Raw genomic sequence first — 17,586 nt, forward strand, 5'->3', positions numbered from 1 at the left:
AATGTTCCCTGAGGAGTTTTTCAAGCATCAGGAGCCACCGCTCACCTCCTCCGGCTCCTCTTCCCGCTGGCGGTTTGGTTTGGTGTAGTCGATGGGCCCATCCCACTCATCCTGGCGGGAGGTCTGGCTGGACTGGGGGGAGGTCATGGTGCTGCTCGTGGCACTGGTGCTGTTCTGGCGCTGGGACACATCTGGGGACTTCATGCTGGGACTACTGCTGCAGCTGCTGCTGCTGGGGAAGGTGCTCTCCCGTTTGCGGTGTTTGTTCATACTCAAGTCCAGAGTCCCATTTTCATCCACCTCAATGTCCATGGACTGAAAGGTTGGAAACACAACCAGTGTTAGCAGCTGCCAGAAAGTCCCCATGGGGACCTTGCCCCCGTTTGTCTTTTAAAGTGCAGTGGGCAGGGGTTCATGTCCATCCCCACAGTCAGGTAGGAGGAACTGGATAAAAAGGATTACTCTTTCCTAAATATCTCAAGAATATGTCATGCAAAAGCATCCCTCTACTACCATCAGGGTTGCATTTTGACTCAGTTCATTGGACACAGGTATCTGGTGCCACTTAGGATGTCTTATGGCATCCAGAACATTTGCCCAAGGTTGGGAGTGCTCCATGGGACTTCAGGAAATTCTGTGTTCCTCTGAAAAACAGTTGGAGATCAGACTGGACACAACTGGGGAGCTTCAAATGGCATCAGATACAGATCAGGAAACAACTCAAACCCGCTTGAGAATCATGGAATTACAGAATTTTTTGGGTTGGAAGAGCCCTCTGAAACCATCAAGTCCAAGCATTCATCCGGTACTGCAAGCCCACCACTAAACCATGGCCCCAGGTGTCACATCACATGTCCTTTAAATCCCTTCAGGGATGGTGACTACACCACTGCCCTGGACAGCCAGTTCCAGGGCTTGACCATCACAAATCAAAAATTTTTCATAATATTCAGACTCAGCCCAAGACTTGGCTCAGGATTGATGCTCATCTCACATGGGCAATTTGAACCACAAGGCACCTCCACATCACCTTAAGAGCCAAGATTCCCTCCTCCAAACCCAAACTGGGGAGCCAAGAGGGAGATTTTGCATGAGTGCCTGCATTCCCTCCATATATTTAAAACAACAAAATGAAAGAAGGGTAAACCAAGGTATTTCTCCCATCCCGAATTTCAAGTCTGGCCCCTGGGCAGTGGGTCCTGGCCACGTTCACCCACCTTGCCAGGGGCCTCTTGCTGCTTGGTGCTGAGATTCTCGGGCATCTCCCAGCAGCGGGTGGAGAGGTTGAGGATGGCGGTGGCCGCCATGTGCGCAGCCTCAGCGTCGTGCGAGTAGTCGAAGCCTGTGGAGGAAGATGAAGTGCTCTTCACGTAACTGCTGGAGGGGCTGTGGCTGGGGGAAGAGGCCTTTGGAAAAGGTTTGGCTGGAATAAAAACAGAAGGAACAACACAAGGCTAATGTATAAGCGGCACGAGCAGCAGGGAAAGGTTAAGGCAGAGTGACACAGTTAATGTGTGAACGGTTCCTGGGGTTATTCCCAATCCAGGGGCTGGTTTGTTGCCTGGGACGTGCAACAGGAGCAGTGCTGGCTGCAGCTTGTGCTTGGTGTGAAAGGTTAATTCATTAACTGACTCTGCCATCAATACCAGAAACACAAGTCCTTTTCTTCATTAGAGCTGCTCCTCAGTGGAAGCAGTTAAAGGAGAAAGCTTAGAGAAGCTTCCTGGCTCTTTTTTTATTGTTCTCTCTCTGTCCATAACTTATCTGCAGGGCTGCCTTACAGGAAGATTTGAAAAGTTTAAATTTATAAAATTACATTATTAGAAAAAACATGGTCATAAAATATCAGCTTCCAAGGATGACACTGGTGAAATATGGATTTTCTGACAGCTGACATATCATTTAAATATGCCAGAGTAACAGGATTCATTGCACAGCTGCACACAGCCACGCTGCTGCTCTGCTCCTGTATGTCACAGCAGCAGCAAAGCCAGCCTAGAGATGCAATTTCTCTTCATATCCTGTGAAGTGAAAGTATTTCTCAGAGTGGATGCACAATAAAACTTTCCTGAATTATAACTAATAATTCTCTATTAGTAAAATTCGAAGCTGATCCCATCTAGGGGTCCTCAGTAGTTTCAGTATGTGCAAACAGGAGATAATCTGATTTTGAACAGTCACAGGACTGTATTCTGAATCAATTATCAAAATCTTCAGATTCTTAATTCATTCCACCATGCTCTGTCTGAGGGAAATCTTCCCCCCTTTTAGTGGGAGGCTCATCCAGGGAAGACTCATAAGTTTTGGCCTGATCGTGGCAAAACCAAGCCAACCTCAATTGATGCAGCCACAGAGCAAAGTGATTTCATTATTCCCATTAGAAACTTGTAATATAAGACTCTATAAAATACTAATCTTCCCCAGCACTGCTTTCTTCCTCGTTGCGTGCATGTATAATGCGTATTGACATTAATGGGAGTTATGCACACACATGCGGGGGAATATAAATCCCTCTGGATGAAGATCTCTTTAAAATAAGTTCTCAGTGAAAAGAGCAGATTTCCCTGCTATGATTGGCAATCATATTCATCCTGTCGCTTTGATTAACTCATTGGAGGCTTGCCCACATGGTTATTCTCGTGTCTGGCTGCTTGTTTTCCTGTCCAGTTTAATCCATGTCTTTGAGGCGGGGCGCGAGTATCCGCCAACCCAACCTGACAATATCCAGGATCGGGAGATGCCAATTTCAATTTCACACCGTAGGCTCAGCCATGCTTTTCCATTTCATAAGTATTTCTACCACTAATAGACTCGCAATCAGCAAATTAGTGAAATAAGTGATGAGAAAAAATAGAAAGGATTATCCTAGTGGGTCTGCTGGAATTATTTTTGTCAGTACAATTACCCTGAAAATTCTTTGCTAATATTGCAAATAACACAATCTATTCAGCGAGAGAATCACTTGTACTGGGAAACAAATTACTTTTCCATCAGCCCTAACCCAGGATGACAGTGGCAGTTGTGCTCCCTGGCCTCCATCCAATTTCATTGTCTGATCCTGTACAGATTTAGTACTGTAATAAAGGGTGCTCCCATTGTAGTGCAACAACCAGGATGCTTTCAAGTACGAGCATTTTTTTAGAGAGCAGCTGCATCAGGATTAAACAGGATTGTGGAAGTGGGATTAGCTAGACAGAAAGCCCTTTTGAGGCTGCTGACTTCTACAAACTGGCCTCCTAAATACTTCTTTTTGCCCCTCAAAAAAGTGTCTTGAGGTGCACACTTGATAACAAATCACACATTTACAAGGGCTGTGTCCCCATGCTGTCCCTCTTGCCCTTGGCAGCCTGGCCCCTCAGGGTTTATTCAGCCATTTCATTTTCACCCAGAGTTAGAACCAGTGCAAGGTCCTCAGAAAAGAGCAGGAGTGGGTGGCTACAACAGGAAAGAGCTGGAAGATAGAGGTGGGTGATCGATAGGTAGAGCTGGAGAGCAGAGCACGGCAGGGAAGACAAATGGGGGGAATGGGTCATATATAAGATGGAAGAGAAGAAAACTGTAATCCATTTAGCTAGATGAGGAAAGCCAAATCAATAGATATGAGCTGCAAAGCAATGGGGACCAACTGAGGACAACTGTGTAACTTATCCCACCTCGAGACATCACTCAGGTTAATGTTCCCACCACAGTTCTTCCAAAAGCCAAAGAGATTCTCTTCCAAATAAAGCTTTCCCAGCAGCCATAGACTCCCCTCACCATCACAGGCGCCCACCTTGGGACCCACCTCACCCTCCCCATCCCAGGAGGGTCCAGCAGCTCAGCCCCAAGCATGTCCCATCACCCCAAAGCCACAATCCCAAGAGCCTCACAACATGCTGAGAAAGACAAAAAATGCAAAAACCAAATCCATTCCTGCTCCCAACTTACATTTAAAGGCTTTAGGTGAGGTTTCGCTAGTCTGAATCTTTGGGGCAAGCATGCGTTTGCCAAAAACCTGAGCATCAAAACTTGCATAATCGAAGGTGACCTTGGAGTACTTCTCCAGCTCCTTGGCCAAGTTGGCCCGGGGGGTTGCTGGGACCATGTTGGGCCGGTAGCTTCCATACTGAGGGATCTCCAGTTGCTTCACAAAGCACATAGGCCTGAGGATGAAACAATAAACAGCAATTATTTATCTTTTCCTTGAAGAGGTGACAGCTGAGAGGGGACAAGACACAGAGGGGGCACAGCTCCACCCTGTTCCTAAAGGCTTACAGGGGACGAGGAGGCAATGACAGCCTTTTTCTCTCCCTCAGCAAGTCTGCATCCGATTTGTATCTCTCAGACTCCAGTTTTATTTTTCCTATCCTTTTTTATCTTCATTTTTTCCCTCTTTTGAAGCAAAACATCAAAGTGTCAACCTCATACAGCGCAAAGCTCCTGCAGGCTGTCATGGTGTGGCAGCATTTTCTAGAGGAGAACAAACTTGGGCAATAACTCCCTCATGTGACCCATGACACAGGATGGCACACAAAGGCGTGAGGACCCCAGTTCAGCTCAGCTCCCTGCTGCAGGTTCATTGCAGAGGCACCACGGCCTCTCCCCTGCCTCAGCCCCTCCTGGAGACCCACTGCTACGGGCTGCCTATCATGAATCAATTTGTCTTGCATATAAATTGTGTATAAATGGCCTATTGTTATTCTCCTTCCCATGACCTCTTTCCACCAGAGAGTCTTTGGAGCGGGAGCTCCTTGGAGCACGGACCGTCCTCGTGATGCGCTCAGAGCGCTCTGCGAGGGCTCCGCTGCAAATAAATAAGTAATTGCCCTAAATGGCCTTTCCAAAGTAGCGAGAGCTGGAGCATCAGGGTGCTCAGCAGTCCTGGGGAGCAAATAAATAAATGAATCAGAGCTCGATGCCTTTGTGGGAGGGCTGCTCGGGGCTCGCTTCGCGGTTTTTATCCTGCTCTCGTTGCGAAATAACCAACCATATTCCAATCCATCTGTAGCCTCATGAATCACATCAGCTACGGAAGCCAGCATCTATCAGGGACATCCTTAATGGGAGACAGCCCTTTCTCCCGGGAAGAGAGAGACGGGCAAAGTATCAGAATTAATGTGACTGGTTTGGAAACGAGCGGCAGGTTCCTCTCCTCTGAAACATGCGGGCTAAGGAAGAAAAGCAGGTGGACTTTAATGCACAACTGCCATGGAGTGATTTGTGTGTAGCCTAAACCTCCTCCTCTTCCTCCCCCTCCCTGAGCCCACCCTACTTATAATGCTGATATAATAACCAGCCCTCTCTGGCAGTTTGTGCTGCGGAGCAATCGGCACAAGTGCCTTCTGCTGCACTGCTAAAACCCTTTGGCCTGTAGCCTCAGCATTAATTGATGCTACAGAGGCAATTCATTGTCCTCAATGCTCTCCCTGGGATCATCAATTAAATATCTCCCCACCTTGGCGAGACCTATGATGATAATAACAGGGCTCAGCAGTATCAGGATACAGCTGGGGGGAGTCGTGGCGGCTGTGCCTGGAGCGTGGCGGGGCGCCGAGGGCTGGGGCAGTGTGGGGACACGGAGCTGAGCCTTCCTGCCCCCCTTACCTGAGTATCCTGTCAGAATTGGAGCTGGTCTTTGCAGGATCACCAGACTGGGTTTGTTGCTTTTCGTGTGATTTGGCTAATTTTTCAGCAGCAGCAATGGGGCACCCAGATAAACTGTGGGAGTTGGTTGGGGTTTTTTTTGAAGGAGAAGAAAAAGAGAGAAAGAAACCAAGCATGAGGAATGAGCGTCCAAATGAAGGTTCAAAACCCCTCATTTCATGGACCCAGAGCTGCACTGAGCCTGTGAGAAAAGATTTTGCTTCCTCCACACTGAATACATAAGACGAATTCACCTCATCAACACAAAATCATGGAATCATGGATTGTAGAATGGTTGGGTTGGAAAAGACCTTAAAGCTCAACTCATTCCAACACCCCTGCCATGAACAGGAACACCTTCCACTATCCTAGGTTGCTCCAAGCCCCATCCCACCCAGCCTTGAACGCTTCCAGCGATGGAGCAACCTGTGCCAGGGCCTCACCACTCTCACAGGGAAGAATTTCTTCCAACCTAGCCCTGTCCTCTGTCACTTGGAGAGCCATTCCCCCATCCTGCCACCCCGTGCCTGTGCAAGAAGAAGCCAAGGGCGGTACCTCCTGTGCGTGTTGCGGTTGCTGTTGACGTGACCCTGTCCTGTGCACCCGGGCGTGGGGCACTTCAGCACGTTCTCGTGCATGGCCAGGACTTGGGAGAGAGAAGGGGAAGGGGAGAAGGGAAGGGAAAGAAAAACAACTTAATAAAAATCAGAGAGGAAAAAAAAAGAAAAGAGAAAATCATCAAGCCTTGCACGCTGGTTTCCTAGAAATCAGGGAATGTGAAATGCTGTAATTAGAGTTTGCAGAGGGAAAAATAAAAGATTTACAAGGCAGCAGTGCCCAGGTCAGCACTAAATTAGCATCTCTGCACACAGCCTGGGCTTTCTCCTCATTTTCTGATTGCAATCCAGTTTCCCCCTCCAGCCCCTCCTCCCCACCCCTGTTTTGGAACTAGATCTCCAGTTTCAGGTAGTTTTAAGTGATTGAAGTTGTAGCTCTGCGTTTATCCTTAGGACTAGTCTTTGTTTTTATTTTTTTTATTTTTAATCTTCAGGATTATTGCTTCCTGCAGTGCTGACCTTAAAAGTAAAGAAAATAATTTGATCTGCAAGCTTTCGTAAAGCCAGTGGCTTGTGTTATTTATTAATATTTTTGCTTGCATTCCGGTCTGTGAAGATAACTGTACTTTCTCCTTGTTTCTTCCAGTTCTGGGTTTATGTCAGGTCTGCAACTTTTAAAATTACTGATAAGGAAGGGCTTCTCTTTCTTTTGGTCTATTATGCCATTATCATAAACATACAACATTGATTTTTATGTATCTGTACAGGGAAAGCTATTTAGGATTCTGGTAGAGAGGTGGAAATACAATATCTCTCTGTGCATATGTATGTATGAAAATCTGTTATGAGGATGATAAATATTTTCTGTAGAATAGGTGAATCTTGGTATAGCACTTCAGGAATTTTGCAGTGATTAGGGCACAGGAGACTCAGCAGTCCTGCACATCCTGAATCACTCCTCTTTTTTCTGCATGGCAACATACTTAGACAGCAATGAAGAATAATACCCCTTTTTTCCCAACATGATGTCCCAAATAGGGAAAAATATGCAGCTTCCAGTATAAAGATGGGCACAGCTTAACAAAACTCTGGAGGTGGGCAGGTGTTTTTAAAGCCCCTCTTTGATTTTCAGAGAAGGGATCTCATTCTCCACAGGATGGTGCTAAAAATCCTTTAAGAAGGACAGGACTTCCAAGTAAATCCCCATCATGTTCCCTGTGATTAGTGATAACACTTTGGTGGATAACAGCATCAAGGGTCAACTTGGAAAAGCACCACCCCACCCCAAAAACTCTTGTTATACTCCAAGGAGCGACATCAGACTTGTTCTAGCGACTCAGTCATAAAATTCAAATCGTTTGAGAAATTCCCCCAAGAAAATTAGGCTCCAGACTAACTGGAGCAGCCCTTGGTATCCCAGCATGTACTCACTCTCAGGGGGGATCCTGTCTTTGTGCGGACAACCGGAGAGGCTGCGATGGTGAGGGTAAAGTCCCGTGACATGTCCGGTCCCATCACAGCCGGGAGTTGGACATTTGATTTCTCGCTTCTCAGGTCTTGCAGGATCTAAGGATGGTGGGGAAAGGGCAGAGGGAAGCAGGTTAGTGCATTTGGAGGGGAAGAATTGGAAAGAAGTACTGAGGGTGCTTCTCTCTGCCTTTCCAGTCAAGCAGGGGGAAACCTTTGGGTTTGGAGGTTTTCTCCCTGGAGCTGGAAGTGTAACACTGGAAGTTTCAAAAACTGAAATTGGCAAAGTGATTTGAGGAACTAACACAGCTCGGAGCCTGGGGCCACTCACAGTGACTGAGCAGGCAGCCTGGCTCAGAGCCAGGGGATGCTGAAGCCCCTGCCCTTGTGTAAAACCCACTTGGATTTTAAACCAGCCTTTCTGCTCAGGCTGAGATTTTCAAGGTTAACTGACATTCTAGCCAAGCAATTCCTCTGCTCAGAGGGAGGAGCCCTCGTGAAGGTGTAGAGGACACGATCATTTTATGCATGCACTGTTGACCTCAAGGATGTCCCCATCCCTCTGGGCATCGAGGATTTGTGGTTGAATTCCCCCTGTGGGCTGTGAACTCTCCCTGCATCAGTCTAATAATCTGTGTTGAGCAGACAAGTTCAATTCTTCGACTAGGGATGGGAAAGAGGGAGATTCACAAAGGTTTGTCCCATACCTTTGCCGTAGTAGCTTTTCCGGATGCTGTCCAGCGGTTTGCTCTGTTTGTCCTCCACCTGGAAGTGCTTCACGTGCTCTCCTGGCAGCCGGCTGGGCTCCCGCACAATTTTCACCTGCTCGGCTTTCAGGGCAATGGCTTGTTCCAGCAGCCCCAGGTTCCCCCTGGTCATCATGTCGTACATCTCCGACTCGTCCGTCACGGCAGATTTCTGGGACCGGGCATCGTCGTCCTTGTCGTCATCCGACCGCACCTCCACGATGACCGAGTACTCGGGCTTGGGGCTGAACTGCCCTTCACAGTGGTTTTTCTGGGGGTCCTGAGAAGTGTGAGGAGCTTCCTCGCAGATCACTTCAGGAGCCATCTCCTCCTCTTCCTCCTCCTCCTCTTCTTCCTCTTCCTCCTCCTCCTCCTCGTCCTCTTCCTCCTCTTCCTCCTCCTCGTCATCCTCCTCATCATCCTCCTCCTCATCCTCTTCTTCTGCTTCAGCCTTTTCCAGCTTGCAGGACTCCTCTCCGTTGGCGTCGTCCCGCGGCTCCGGACACAGCTCGCTGCTGCGCTCGCTGGTGACCTCGATGACCTCCTCCGCGTCCTCCGTCTGGATGATGATCTCCTTGTCACACTCCTCCTCCACCAGCTCCTCTCCCGCGTCCTCATGGACCAAATGCACCACGTTGGACGCCGGCTTGGAGCCCTGCAGCTCCGCCTCGGGCAGCTGCCCCTCGATGGCGAGCGTTTCCTCTGCTATTTGGCCTAAGTTTAGGAGAGAGTTGGCGATTATCTCTTGGTAGCTGCTATAGTTGGCCTTGCTGGGCCCAGATGTTGCTGTGTTTTGTCCATAGTGGGTTGATTTTGCTGGGCTTCTCTCTGAAGGGGCGAAAGAAGGAATAGGAAGAAGAAGGGGAAAAGAAAGTAAAGATGGAATAGAACAACAGAAAAAAAAAAAAAAGTGAGGAAATGAGAAAAGGAGGAAAAGAAGAGAGGATTAAGAGAGAAAAGGAGGGAGAAGAGAAGAGGGAACAAAAAATGAGGCAAATAAAGTAATCATATAAACTCATAATATACAACTTTGTTGTACTTAAACTTAATTGAAACCAGAGCCTGGTAGTTCCACCCCTGAAGCAGCCTAATTTACTGGATTTGGGGATGGCAGGTAGAAAGAGGATTTCCACACAGCTCTCAGGTGCACCATTGTCCCACTGCCACTCCTGCTGCCAGTGCTGCCCAGGCCAGGGCTCCAAACCAGTGTGCAAGGCAGTGTCAGGACCCCAGCTGAAAATCCATGTTCTTTTCCATGTCCATTCCCTGCCACTCCTCTGCTCCTGGACAGTGGCCAGATCTGTCCAGGGAGGTGGATCCTGCTGAGCCCCTCCTGGCACCTGTGTGTGACCCTGGCTGCCTTCCCTACCACCTCTGTGTTTTCCAATTTCCCTAGGGAGCATCCCTGATGGAAAAGCTCTTATTTTTAAGACACTGGAGGCACTGTGACTTCTCAGCTTAACCAGAGCTTTGCCATTGTGCTTCTACCCAACAACTTGTCCCCCCAATAACTGAGGGACCCATCCTGTAGGTAATTCAGAGGAGCTATAACTCCTGGCTGTTAACACTTCCTGCCCTTTCTTCATATTCAAAGCACAGCTCTGCAGTCAATAATGATCAAGCACCTTCTGCTGCCTCGGGGCTGTGGGTCTCCTCCTGCTCCATGGCCTCTGCCTCATCCTCCTCCAGCATCCCCTCCGAGTCATCAGAGCCAGATTCCTCCTTGGCCTCCGCCTCCTCGCTGCCGTCGCTGTCGACGTTGTAGCCTTCATCCAAGGCCAGTTTGAGAGGATGGGATTTCCTCTTCGACACCAGATGTTCGGCCTCGGCATCCTGAAGTTTCCTCTTCTTGGCTAGAGGGCAGCTTTGTAAACTGCAGGTGGGATCAAGGAGCGGAGAGGAGGCATTGCTGAGTGAGAAAGGCAAGGCTACCTCATCCCAACCCGTTAGGCAAAAGTAAGTGGGACAAATACACAAATACTACCAAAAAAATCATCCAGCACCCCAGATTTTTAGCTGGTTTAACCCTCTGTGGCCAGATGTGCTCTTAGACTTTGATTATGTCCAACTATATCAATTTTTTGGGGAAAATCAGTACACAAATGCTGGGATGTGGCATCCCAGGACCAATGTTGGTGATGGGCACCATGAAACCAGGCATGGGATGCAGAACCAGCCCCTGGGACACATCCACCAACTGCTCCAATTTCAGGATTCATGGGGTGATGAAAACCCTCAGTTAAGGCTTGCATGACCTCCAAGGCAGTGAACATGTTCTAATTTCCCTTCCCCATCTATAGAGGTACCAGGCAGACCAAAATCTCTGCCCATCAGCAGCTCCCACCAACCCAGACAGCTGAGTCAGGCACTTCTAGCCAAGTCTGGGGTCTGCAGGAAGGCTGCTGTAAATCTGGACAAGCAGATCCCCCCCGGTTCCTCAGGGACTGATGGAGAGCCAGAAACAAGAAGATTTGGGGCAGACAAGTTGGGTTGCTGCTCTGAACCAGACTTTCTCCAGTGAACGCCTGTCTTTGGGTCTGTTGATCACATTTTTCCATCTCAGCCAGCTCCAACCCTGCCTCACCTTCTGTGTCTCGCATACTTCCCACGGATGTGTCCTGAGCCGTTGCAGCCTGGGGTTGGACAGCTTGGGAGGGAAACAAACAACCATCAGGAACAGCAAGAGGACTCGGAGAATTAATTAGGATTGTACAAACTACAGTCAGTTTAAACAGGTCCTGTGCCCAAGGAACAAGCTAGCTGCAAACAGGAAGTTAATTTCCTTCAAATGGTTCCATTTGGCCCTTTGAATTCCAAGGGAGGAGGGCAGGAGAGCAGCCTTGCCGTTTGCTAAAAATTAATGAAATTACTCACCCCATTTAATTAGATGAACAGTTCACTATAGTTTTATGAGTATGTTTAATTAAAGATTTGCATGTGTGAGAGCAAGCTTTTAAAGGCAGACAAGCTCCTGCACTCTGCCTCCCCGCTGCTACTCTCCAGTTTTCTTTTTCTCAGGAGGAAAACATGGGATTTTCCCTTATCTGGTGGCTTGTCAGGGAACTGGGCCACTTACAGCAAGAAATGTGTGTGTTTTGGGGAAGAGCAGACGGGGACTTTTTCAAGGAGCTTTTAGCCAGACACATTGTATGGAGATCCCCAGGAATAAAATCCTCAAAACCTCGGGTTTGGGGGAATGGCTGGAATTGAGGTGACTGGATCTCCCAAATCCCTGCAAATTTTTCCTGCTGCTCTGCAGAAGAGGATGAGTTAAAGGCTTGCAGGGAGCTCTGAGCCTGCTCACAGCCACTGCTGCCTTCACTTGAGCATCCCTCACACGGGACCACGAGTCTCCCCTGCAGGGGTAATTAGTCCCAGCTTCAGGAGCTGTAAGGGCTCCAGATAAGAAGCATTAAAGCAAACATTTTCTGGCAAAACCAGATTATGGCATTGATTATAGGATGCCCAAGTGACTTGCCTGATGTCTGAGGAATTCTGGAGTCGTGTAGGATTAATAACCTCATTTAGCACTGTATCACCCTCAGCCGGGGAAGCTGGAAGTGCTAATGAAATCTCTTGATGACAGTGCAGAGGGAGAAGGCATTGCCAGCCCAGAGGGGATCTGCCCAGCCTGTTATTCTTGGAGTAAAAGACATAGGACAATATTAAATAGTACCATGTGCCAAGTCAGGCTTTAGGGACTTGGAATTTCTGCTCCCAGCAGAGCTCAGCCCTTGCAGAAAGCTGAGGGCACGGAGGTTCTGGCTGCACTAATGGGTGCAGCAGCTCTGGGAGCACTGGTGGGTTATTAATGGTTCAACTCTCTCAAATACAAGATCTTTGTGTTCAAAAACTATAATTCAACCCAAAACCAGGGCAGGGCAGTGCTGCTGAGCTGTCAGGAGAGTCGGAATCCTTCTTTTAGGGACACCAACTGGCTCTAGATTAGCAAAGCAAATGCTGAGAGGGCAAATGTTGGCACCACATCCCCTAAGGGGACACAGTGCTCTGGGGAGGTGGAAGCTGCACCTCATGGCTCCTCCGGATAAGTCCCCTGTCCCTGCTGACCCCTTTGCTTGTGACCTGGCTTGAACCCGAGATGCTGCACATCCTCCAGAGCCATCTCTTGTGGGATGGCTCCCAGCTCCTCTGGCATCCACACACAGCCCCAGCCCCACCACAGCATGGTGTCCCTTCTGCAGCAGGACACTGGAGGTCATAGAGAATGAAGTCTCATCCCACTAACAAATGTAATTGAAAGAGAGAGCTCCCCTCTCTGCTGCTTATGATCTAAAAGTCTATTTAATTTTAATGGCCCTCAGGCCTGACTGAGGCTGCTCTGTCCCGAGCAGCCCCAGCCACACTTCCAGTGACTGCACACCAAAAGACAGAGCAGTGCTTATGTCACCAGTGCCTTGCCTGAAAAAGGCCTTATTCAATGGCAAACAAGAGCAACTCTGATGAAGATGTTACAGGTTTTTATAAGTTTTCCTGTATCAATTAAACCGAATTACCCATCACCCTATTTTTAATGTGGTTAAATGAAGCCTGCAATAAAAAGTGTGTAGGAAAGAGACAAGTGGTTCAGCACCGAAGCAGGTGTTGACTTGGGATATTTCTGGCTTTGCTTTGCTGATTTAATGCCTTTAAAAAGCACCAGCACAAAGGTGATGCTCTACATGCTTTGGGCCAGGCTTTCCCTCCCCATTCTCCGCTGGGGAGTTTTCGTGTATTTTGGCAGGAGTCCCGAAAGGGGAAACGGGCTCCGAGGTCTATAAAAGCTGCTCTGCATCCCGCAAGAGCCACCACACCGACCAGCTCTCCCCCTCCTCAGCCTTCATCTGCTTGACAAAAGGGCTTCTTATTGTTATGCAGACGATGCCCTGCTTCCAATTAGTCGATTAATCGTCCAGTTATTCAGGCAATTAGGTGACAGCTGCAGAGATGGCTTTGTGGAGCACTCTGTCCTGCCCCTTAGATATGTCACCTGCTCCAATTACCACCTCCACTCAAGTGTTCAGCAATAAAAGTTGGAGAAGGGGCATGCCCAGTGCTGGCTCCTCCCGGCTCTTCAGATAAATAGGAGGGTGAAGGAGCAGAATGCTCTGAAATTGGGCTGGTTTAGGTCCAATTACTCTTTGACACACGCGAGAGGCTGCAAGGAGAGGCAGCCCCTGCTGTTAGTGCCTGTCAGGGTTGAAGGCTCCCACCTCTGGCAGAAGCCCCTGTGCAGGGTTTAGTGGGAGCTTTCAGGTGGGGGAGGCTGTTACACCTCATGGGAAGCTCTGGAGGGCTGCAAAGGCTCTGCTCCTGCTCCTTTGGCTGCTGCTGTTGGCATCCCAGCACTGCTGAAGGAGCGACAACAGGAGCTCGGTGACTGAACAGAGGATGAGGGACTAAAGGAGTATCCGGCACCAGAAGTGACGTGACAAATATGTGGGGAAAAGCTCTGGTTTAGTAGGATGATGTCCCCAGTGATCCTGACCCAAACCCTGGGCATTACGTTTGACAGGGGTTTAGATCTGGGTGGGACAGGTCTCCAGTCTAATGTGATTCATCCAGAGCTCCTGTTTTCATTTCTTTAACCCTTGTGGTTCCTCTGATGTGTTCTCTAGTGGTACCCTGAGGACTTGGACACAACCACCAGTAGAAGCCCCCCAGCAAGACCCCATTAGTCCTGGGGGTTTGCTCCCCTCGCTTGGGTTTCCAGCTGAGGGGCTTCTCTCAAGCCAATCCCACCATGTGCCCCCCCATCCCTCCCATGGCCAAGGAGGAGCAGGGTCCTTACCTCACCTCCTGGCCGATGAGCTCCGTGGGCACTGGGCCAAGGGCAGGATGCAGCAAAGGAAACAAACACAAGGTCAGAAACAATCCAGAGGTGCCCACCCCACAAACACTGAAACTCTCCTGCCAGCAGCTCCATTTCTATTTCCTCCCTGGGCATCCCAATTTGCAAAGAAAAGGCCAATATATCCTGTTCTCCTTTGCTGCATGCCAGCCTGTGGTAAATTATAATCCTGCCCTGTAAATCCTCAGTCTGTGCTGATTTTCAAGCAGGTGAGTGCACACTGGCAGCATCAGGGACTACCTCTCTTTGAATCCGTGATGACTTTGAAGTCAGTGGAACTGTTCTGACATGCATGCATGTAACTCAAACACTTCTAAATAAAGACTGAGTTTTCTCATGCCTTTATCTCTCTTTTTGCCCTTTAGAGCTGCTCATCAATTTCTTCTTTCCCAGTTCACAACTATTTTCCTGCAATGGCCACTTTCACCTCTATAACACCAGCATTTTTCTCCTCTCCTTGTCCCATCAGACTGATGCAGGAGGCCCTGCCAATGCTCAGATATATGGTGGGGATTTGTAACTTGGGGTATAGGGTAAACAAGAGTTTGTAGGGGTTTTAGGGATTATTCCCCACTTGTGAATAAGAGGGCTTCTCACTGCTCACAACAAGAACATACAACAGCTTCACATGGCAGCTGAAACCTTACATCCAGCCAGGAATCCAAATAATGAAGAAGAAAAAAAAAATCCCTCAGCACAAGTCTAAATTTGCCCAGGCTAAAAACCATAACACGTTTGCTCAATTTGTTTGAGCTAATTGGGTTTCCTGGGATCCAGCTCCCGGTGGGATGACTCACAAGCTTCAACAAACTGGAGGCAGTGACGAGTCCCAGGGTGCAGGCAATAAATTACCTTTTCACATCCAGAAACCCAGCTTCAAGTGTGGGGAAGGCAGGGTGTGAGAAAATAAATAGAATCAGGGCACTCTCATTTGCAACCTGAACGAGCAGCTTTGTGTATGTGCAGCAAAGCAATGAAATCCAAATATTCAAGCTCAGTTCAACACAGCTGGCAACATCTGGGTTTGGTTTTGTTTTTAAAAGGTGCAGATGCTGTGAAGAGCAAGGAGGAAGGAAGGTGAGGACAAAAGGAAGATGGCCCAGCCCAGCCGTAGGAGGAAGCTGCAGTCCCTGCAGCCATCACACCTTTCCAACCTTGTTGGCTCCTCACTTCCAACCACCTTTGCCACTTGTCACATCTACAGCCACAAAAATGAACCCAAAAATAGAGAGGCTGGTCTGTGACCGTGACACATGGCTGTGGGACTACCTGAGGTGACACCCTGGGCTCCATCAGAGCCTCTCACCTTCTCCCAGAGAGAAAGCATGCAAAGAATTTCAGTTCTTCTTTCCTTTTTTTTTTTTTTCTTTTTTTAATCAGGAAATAAATGGCAATAAATCTTTGCATTAACCAGTTGTTTGTCCTCCCATCCCTGCCGGGGATGGCCCATTTGCTCCTCCAGCATGAGCTACTTCTGCCAGGCACTCTCAGATGTGCGACTTCAAAGCCGCTGGCAGAGTGAGCCTGATGAAAGCCCCAGGAGCTGATCTGAGGCTCCAGTGATTGCCATCCCCTACAGCAGAGCAGGCACAGGGGCTTTTTTTCCCTTATTTGCTTCTTATTTTCCCTCGGCTGAGTGTGGAGGATGAGGGTTAAATATCACAAGGAATTATAAAGTTTTGTGGTTCGGACTTTTGCACGTTTCTTAGATGAATTTCAGTGGGGTTGGGGCAGGGGTAGTGAGCATAATTTGAGGAGTTAAGCCTGGACTTGAAAAACCAAAGCCTGTTTGGAACAAGGAAAGTGCAGGGAGCTGAGATCTGCACAGCCTGGTGCTCCCACTCACCTCGGACAGACTTGGATCGCGTGCGTGCTCTCTTATCGTCATTTTCTAAACTCATCTGCAACAGAAATAAAAGAATCACTACTGAAAGATAACCAGAAAATCATCATTAAAGGACAAGCTCGTACGTGGCTGTCACCTTGTGTAAGTACTTGGGTGGCTGGGAAAGATTTCCAGTGTTTTTGAGATAGAGGCTTCTTACCTTAAAGCTGTTGTTCAACCTCAGTGCCCAGATTTAACAACTTTAAATGAATTTCCATGTCCTGGGACACAGGAAGGACTTTGCCTGTTGAGTAGCACAGAGGGACAAACACCCAGATGTGTTGGCTGTGCCTGTCCTTGTTAAGGACAGAACTAATTTCTCTGGACTTACAGCACAGAACTGCTGTGAGCACCTGGGTGGAATGCCAACACAGAATGAGAAATATCTGAATATGTGTCTGAGCTGACCTCCTGCCTGAAAAGGCAATTTTTCACAAGTGCCCTAAAGAACAATCTCTCCTCTCTGCTTAAATTTCCCACAAAGAGGACTGCATCTAAATAACTCGCACCGTGGACATCAAACACGAGGTCTGTAGGGAACGTGGGCATGAATAAGTAACATTGCGGACTTCAAAGTTCTGGATGTTAATTAAACATCAGCACATGCCACAAGGTAGCAGAAGTCTGAAGTGCAGCCACCTCTGAGGTACAGCACCTTTGAAACCAGGCAGTGCCTGGAGGTGGGAGCAGGAAAGCAGGGACCTCCATGGCATGGCACAAAGGTGTAGCTGGAATGATACAAATGGGATTTCATTAAAGTTGTCAGAGGAGTTGCTGAAGTGGTCAAAGAGCTGTTTTACGTCTCTCCGTCTCTCCCTTGACACAGATGCTGTGTCTGCAGGCTGGAGTGTTTGGCAGTAAATGCCAAGGGGGAATGGGAAGATCAGGATGGAAGCAAGGCAGAGGATCAGAGCCTGGTAGGCTGGAAAGCAAATTTAGGTATTACTGCAGCATTACCATGTGGAACATTTCCTCCAGAGATTACAAGGAGACAGAAAAGGAGGTCAAAGATCCATTTACAAGTGGGATTTGACATAATAAAAACAAACTCTCTTTGGAATATCCTCTACAGGGCCGGTTAGAGAAGGAACAAATATACAGGATACAGCTCCTGTATCATTCCTAAGGGAGGAAGCTCCATGGCTCAAACACCCCTGACAGAGCAGGGACACCACCTCTGCTCTCTGTGGTGCAGGGGCAGGAAGGGACATGCACGTAGAGCATGCACTGCTCCACTGGCAGGAGGGATGGTGCAGGTAGGGTGTGTACACCCTAAATCTTGATGAATGTTACTCCAGTTCCCAGCAGAAGGGCCAGGGCTCCTCACCCTCAAAGGAGACACTGCTTGGTGCTTTCCCTGAGGTTTGGGAGCTGCAAAGAGAGAGGGAGGCTGTTGGGGCCAGCAGGGAGAGGGGACTAAGGTCCCCAGCCCTTGGGGCATCACAGCTAAAAATCCCTCAG

At 48.5% G+C, this 17,586-nt stretch overlaps 1 protein-coding gene across 1 annotated transcript in view; it reads right to left on the minus strand.

Moving 5' to 3' along the window:
- The window catches only part of MYT1 (myelin transcription factor 1), a 35,528-nt gene extending 18,615 nt beyond the window's left edge, over window positions 1-16,913 (minus strand). The window contains exons 1-11 of the mRNA XM_063404917.1: window positions 15,904-16,913; window positions 14,181-14,211; window positions 10,977-11,039; window positions 10,016-10,265; window positions 8,354-9,218; window positions 7,611-7,745; window positions 6,178-6,268; window positions 5,584-5,697; window positions 3,928-4,142; window positions 1,218-1,342; window positions 46-315 (exon numbers count right to left, since the gene is read on the minus strand). Of these exons, the coding sequence (XP_063260987.1) occupies window positions 46-315; window positions 1,218-1,342; window positions 3,928-4,142; window positions 5,584-5,697; window positions 6,178-6,268; window positions 7,611-7,745; window positions 8,354-9,218; window positions 10,016-10,265; window positions 10,977-11,039; window positions 14,181-14,211; window positions 15,904-16,141 (2,397 nt within the window). The 5' untranslated portion in view covers window positions 16,142-16,913. The remainder of the gene's footprint in view (window positions 1-45; window positions 316-1,217; window positions 1,343-3,927; window positions 4,143-5,583; window positions 5,698-6,177; window positions 6,269-7,610; window positions 7,746-8,353; window positions 9,219-10,015; window positions 10,266-10,976; window positions 11,040-14,180; window positions 14,212-15,903) is intronic.
- Window positions 16,914-17,586: the final 673 nt, after the last annotated feature.

Source organism: Prinia subflava, chromosome 8 (genome assembly GCF_021018805.1).
Source record: "Prinia subflava isolate CZ2003 ecotype Zambia chromosome 8, Cam_Psub_1.2, whole genome shotgun sequence".
In the NCBI taxonomy this organism is placed as follows: Eukaryota; Metazoa; Chordata; class Aves; order Passeriformes; family Cisticolidae; genus Prinia; species Prinia subflava.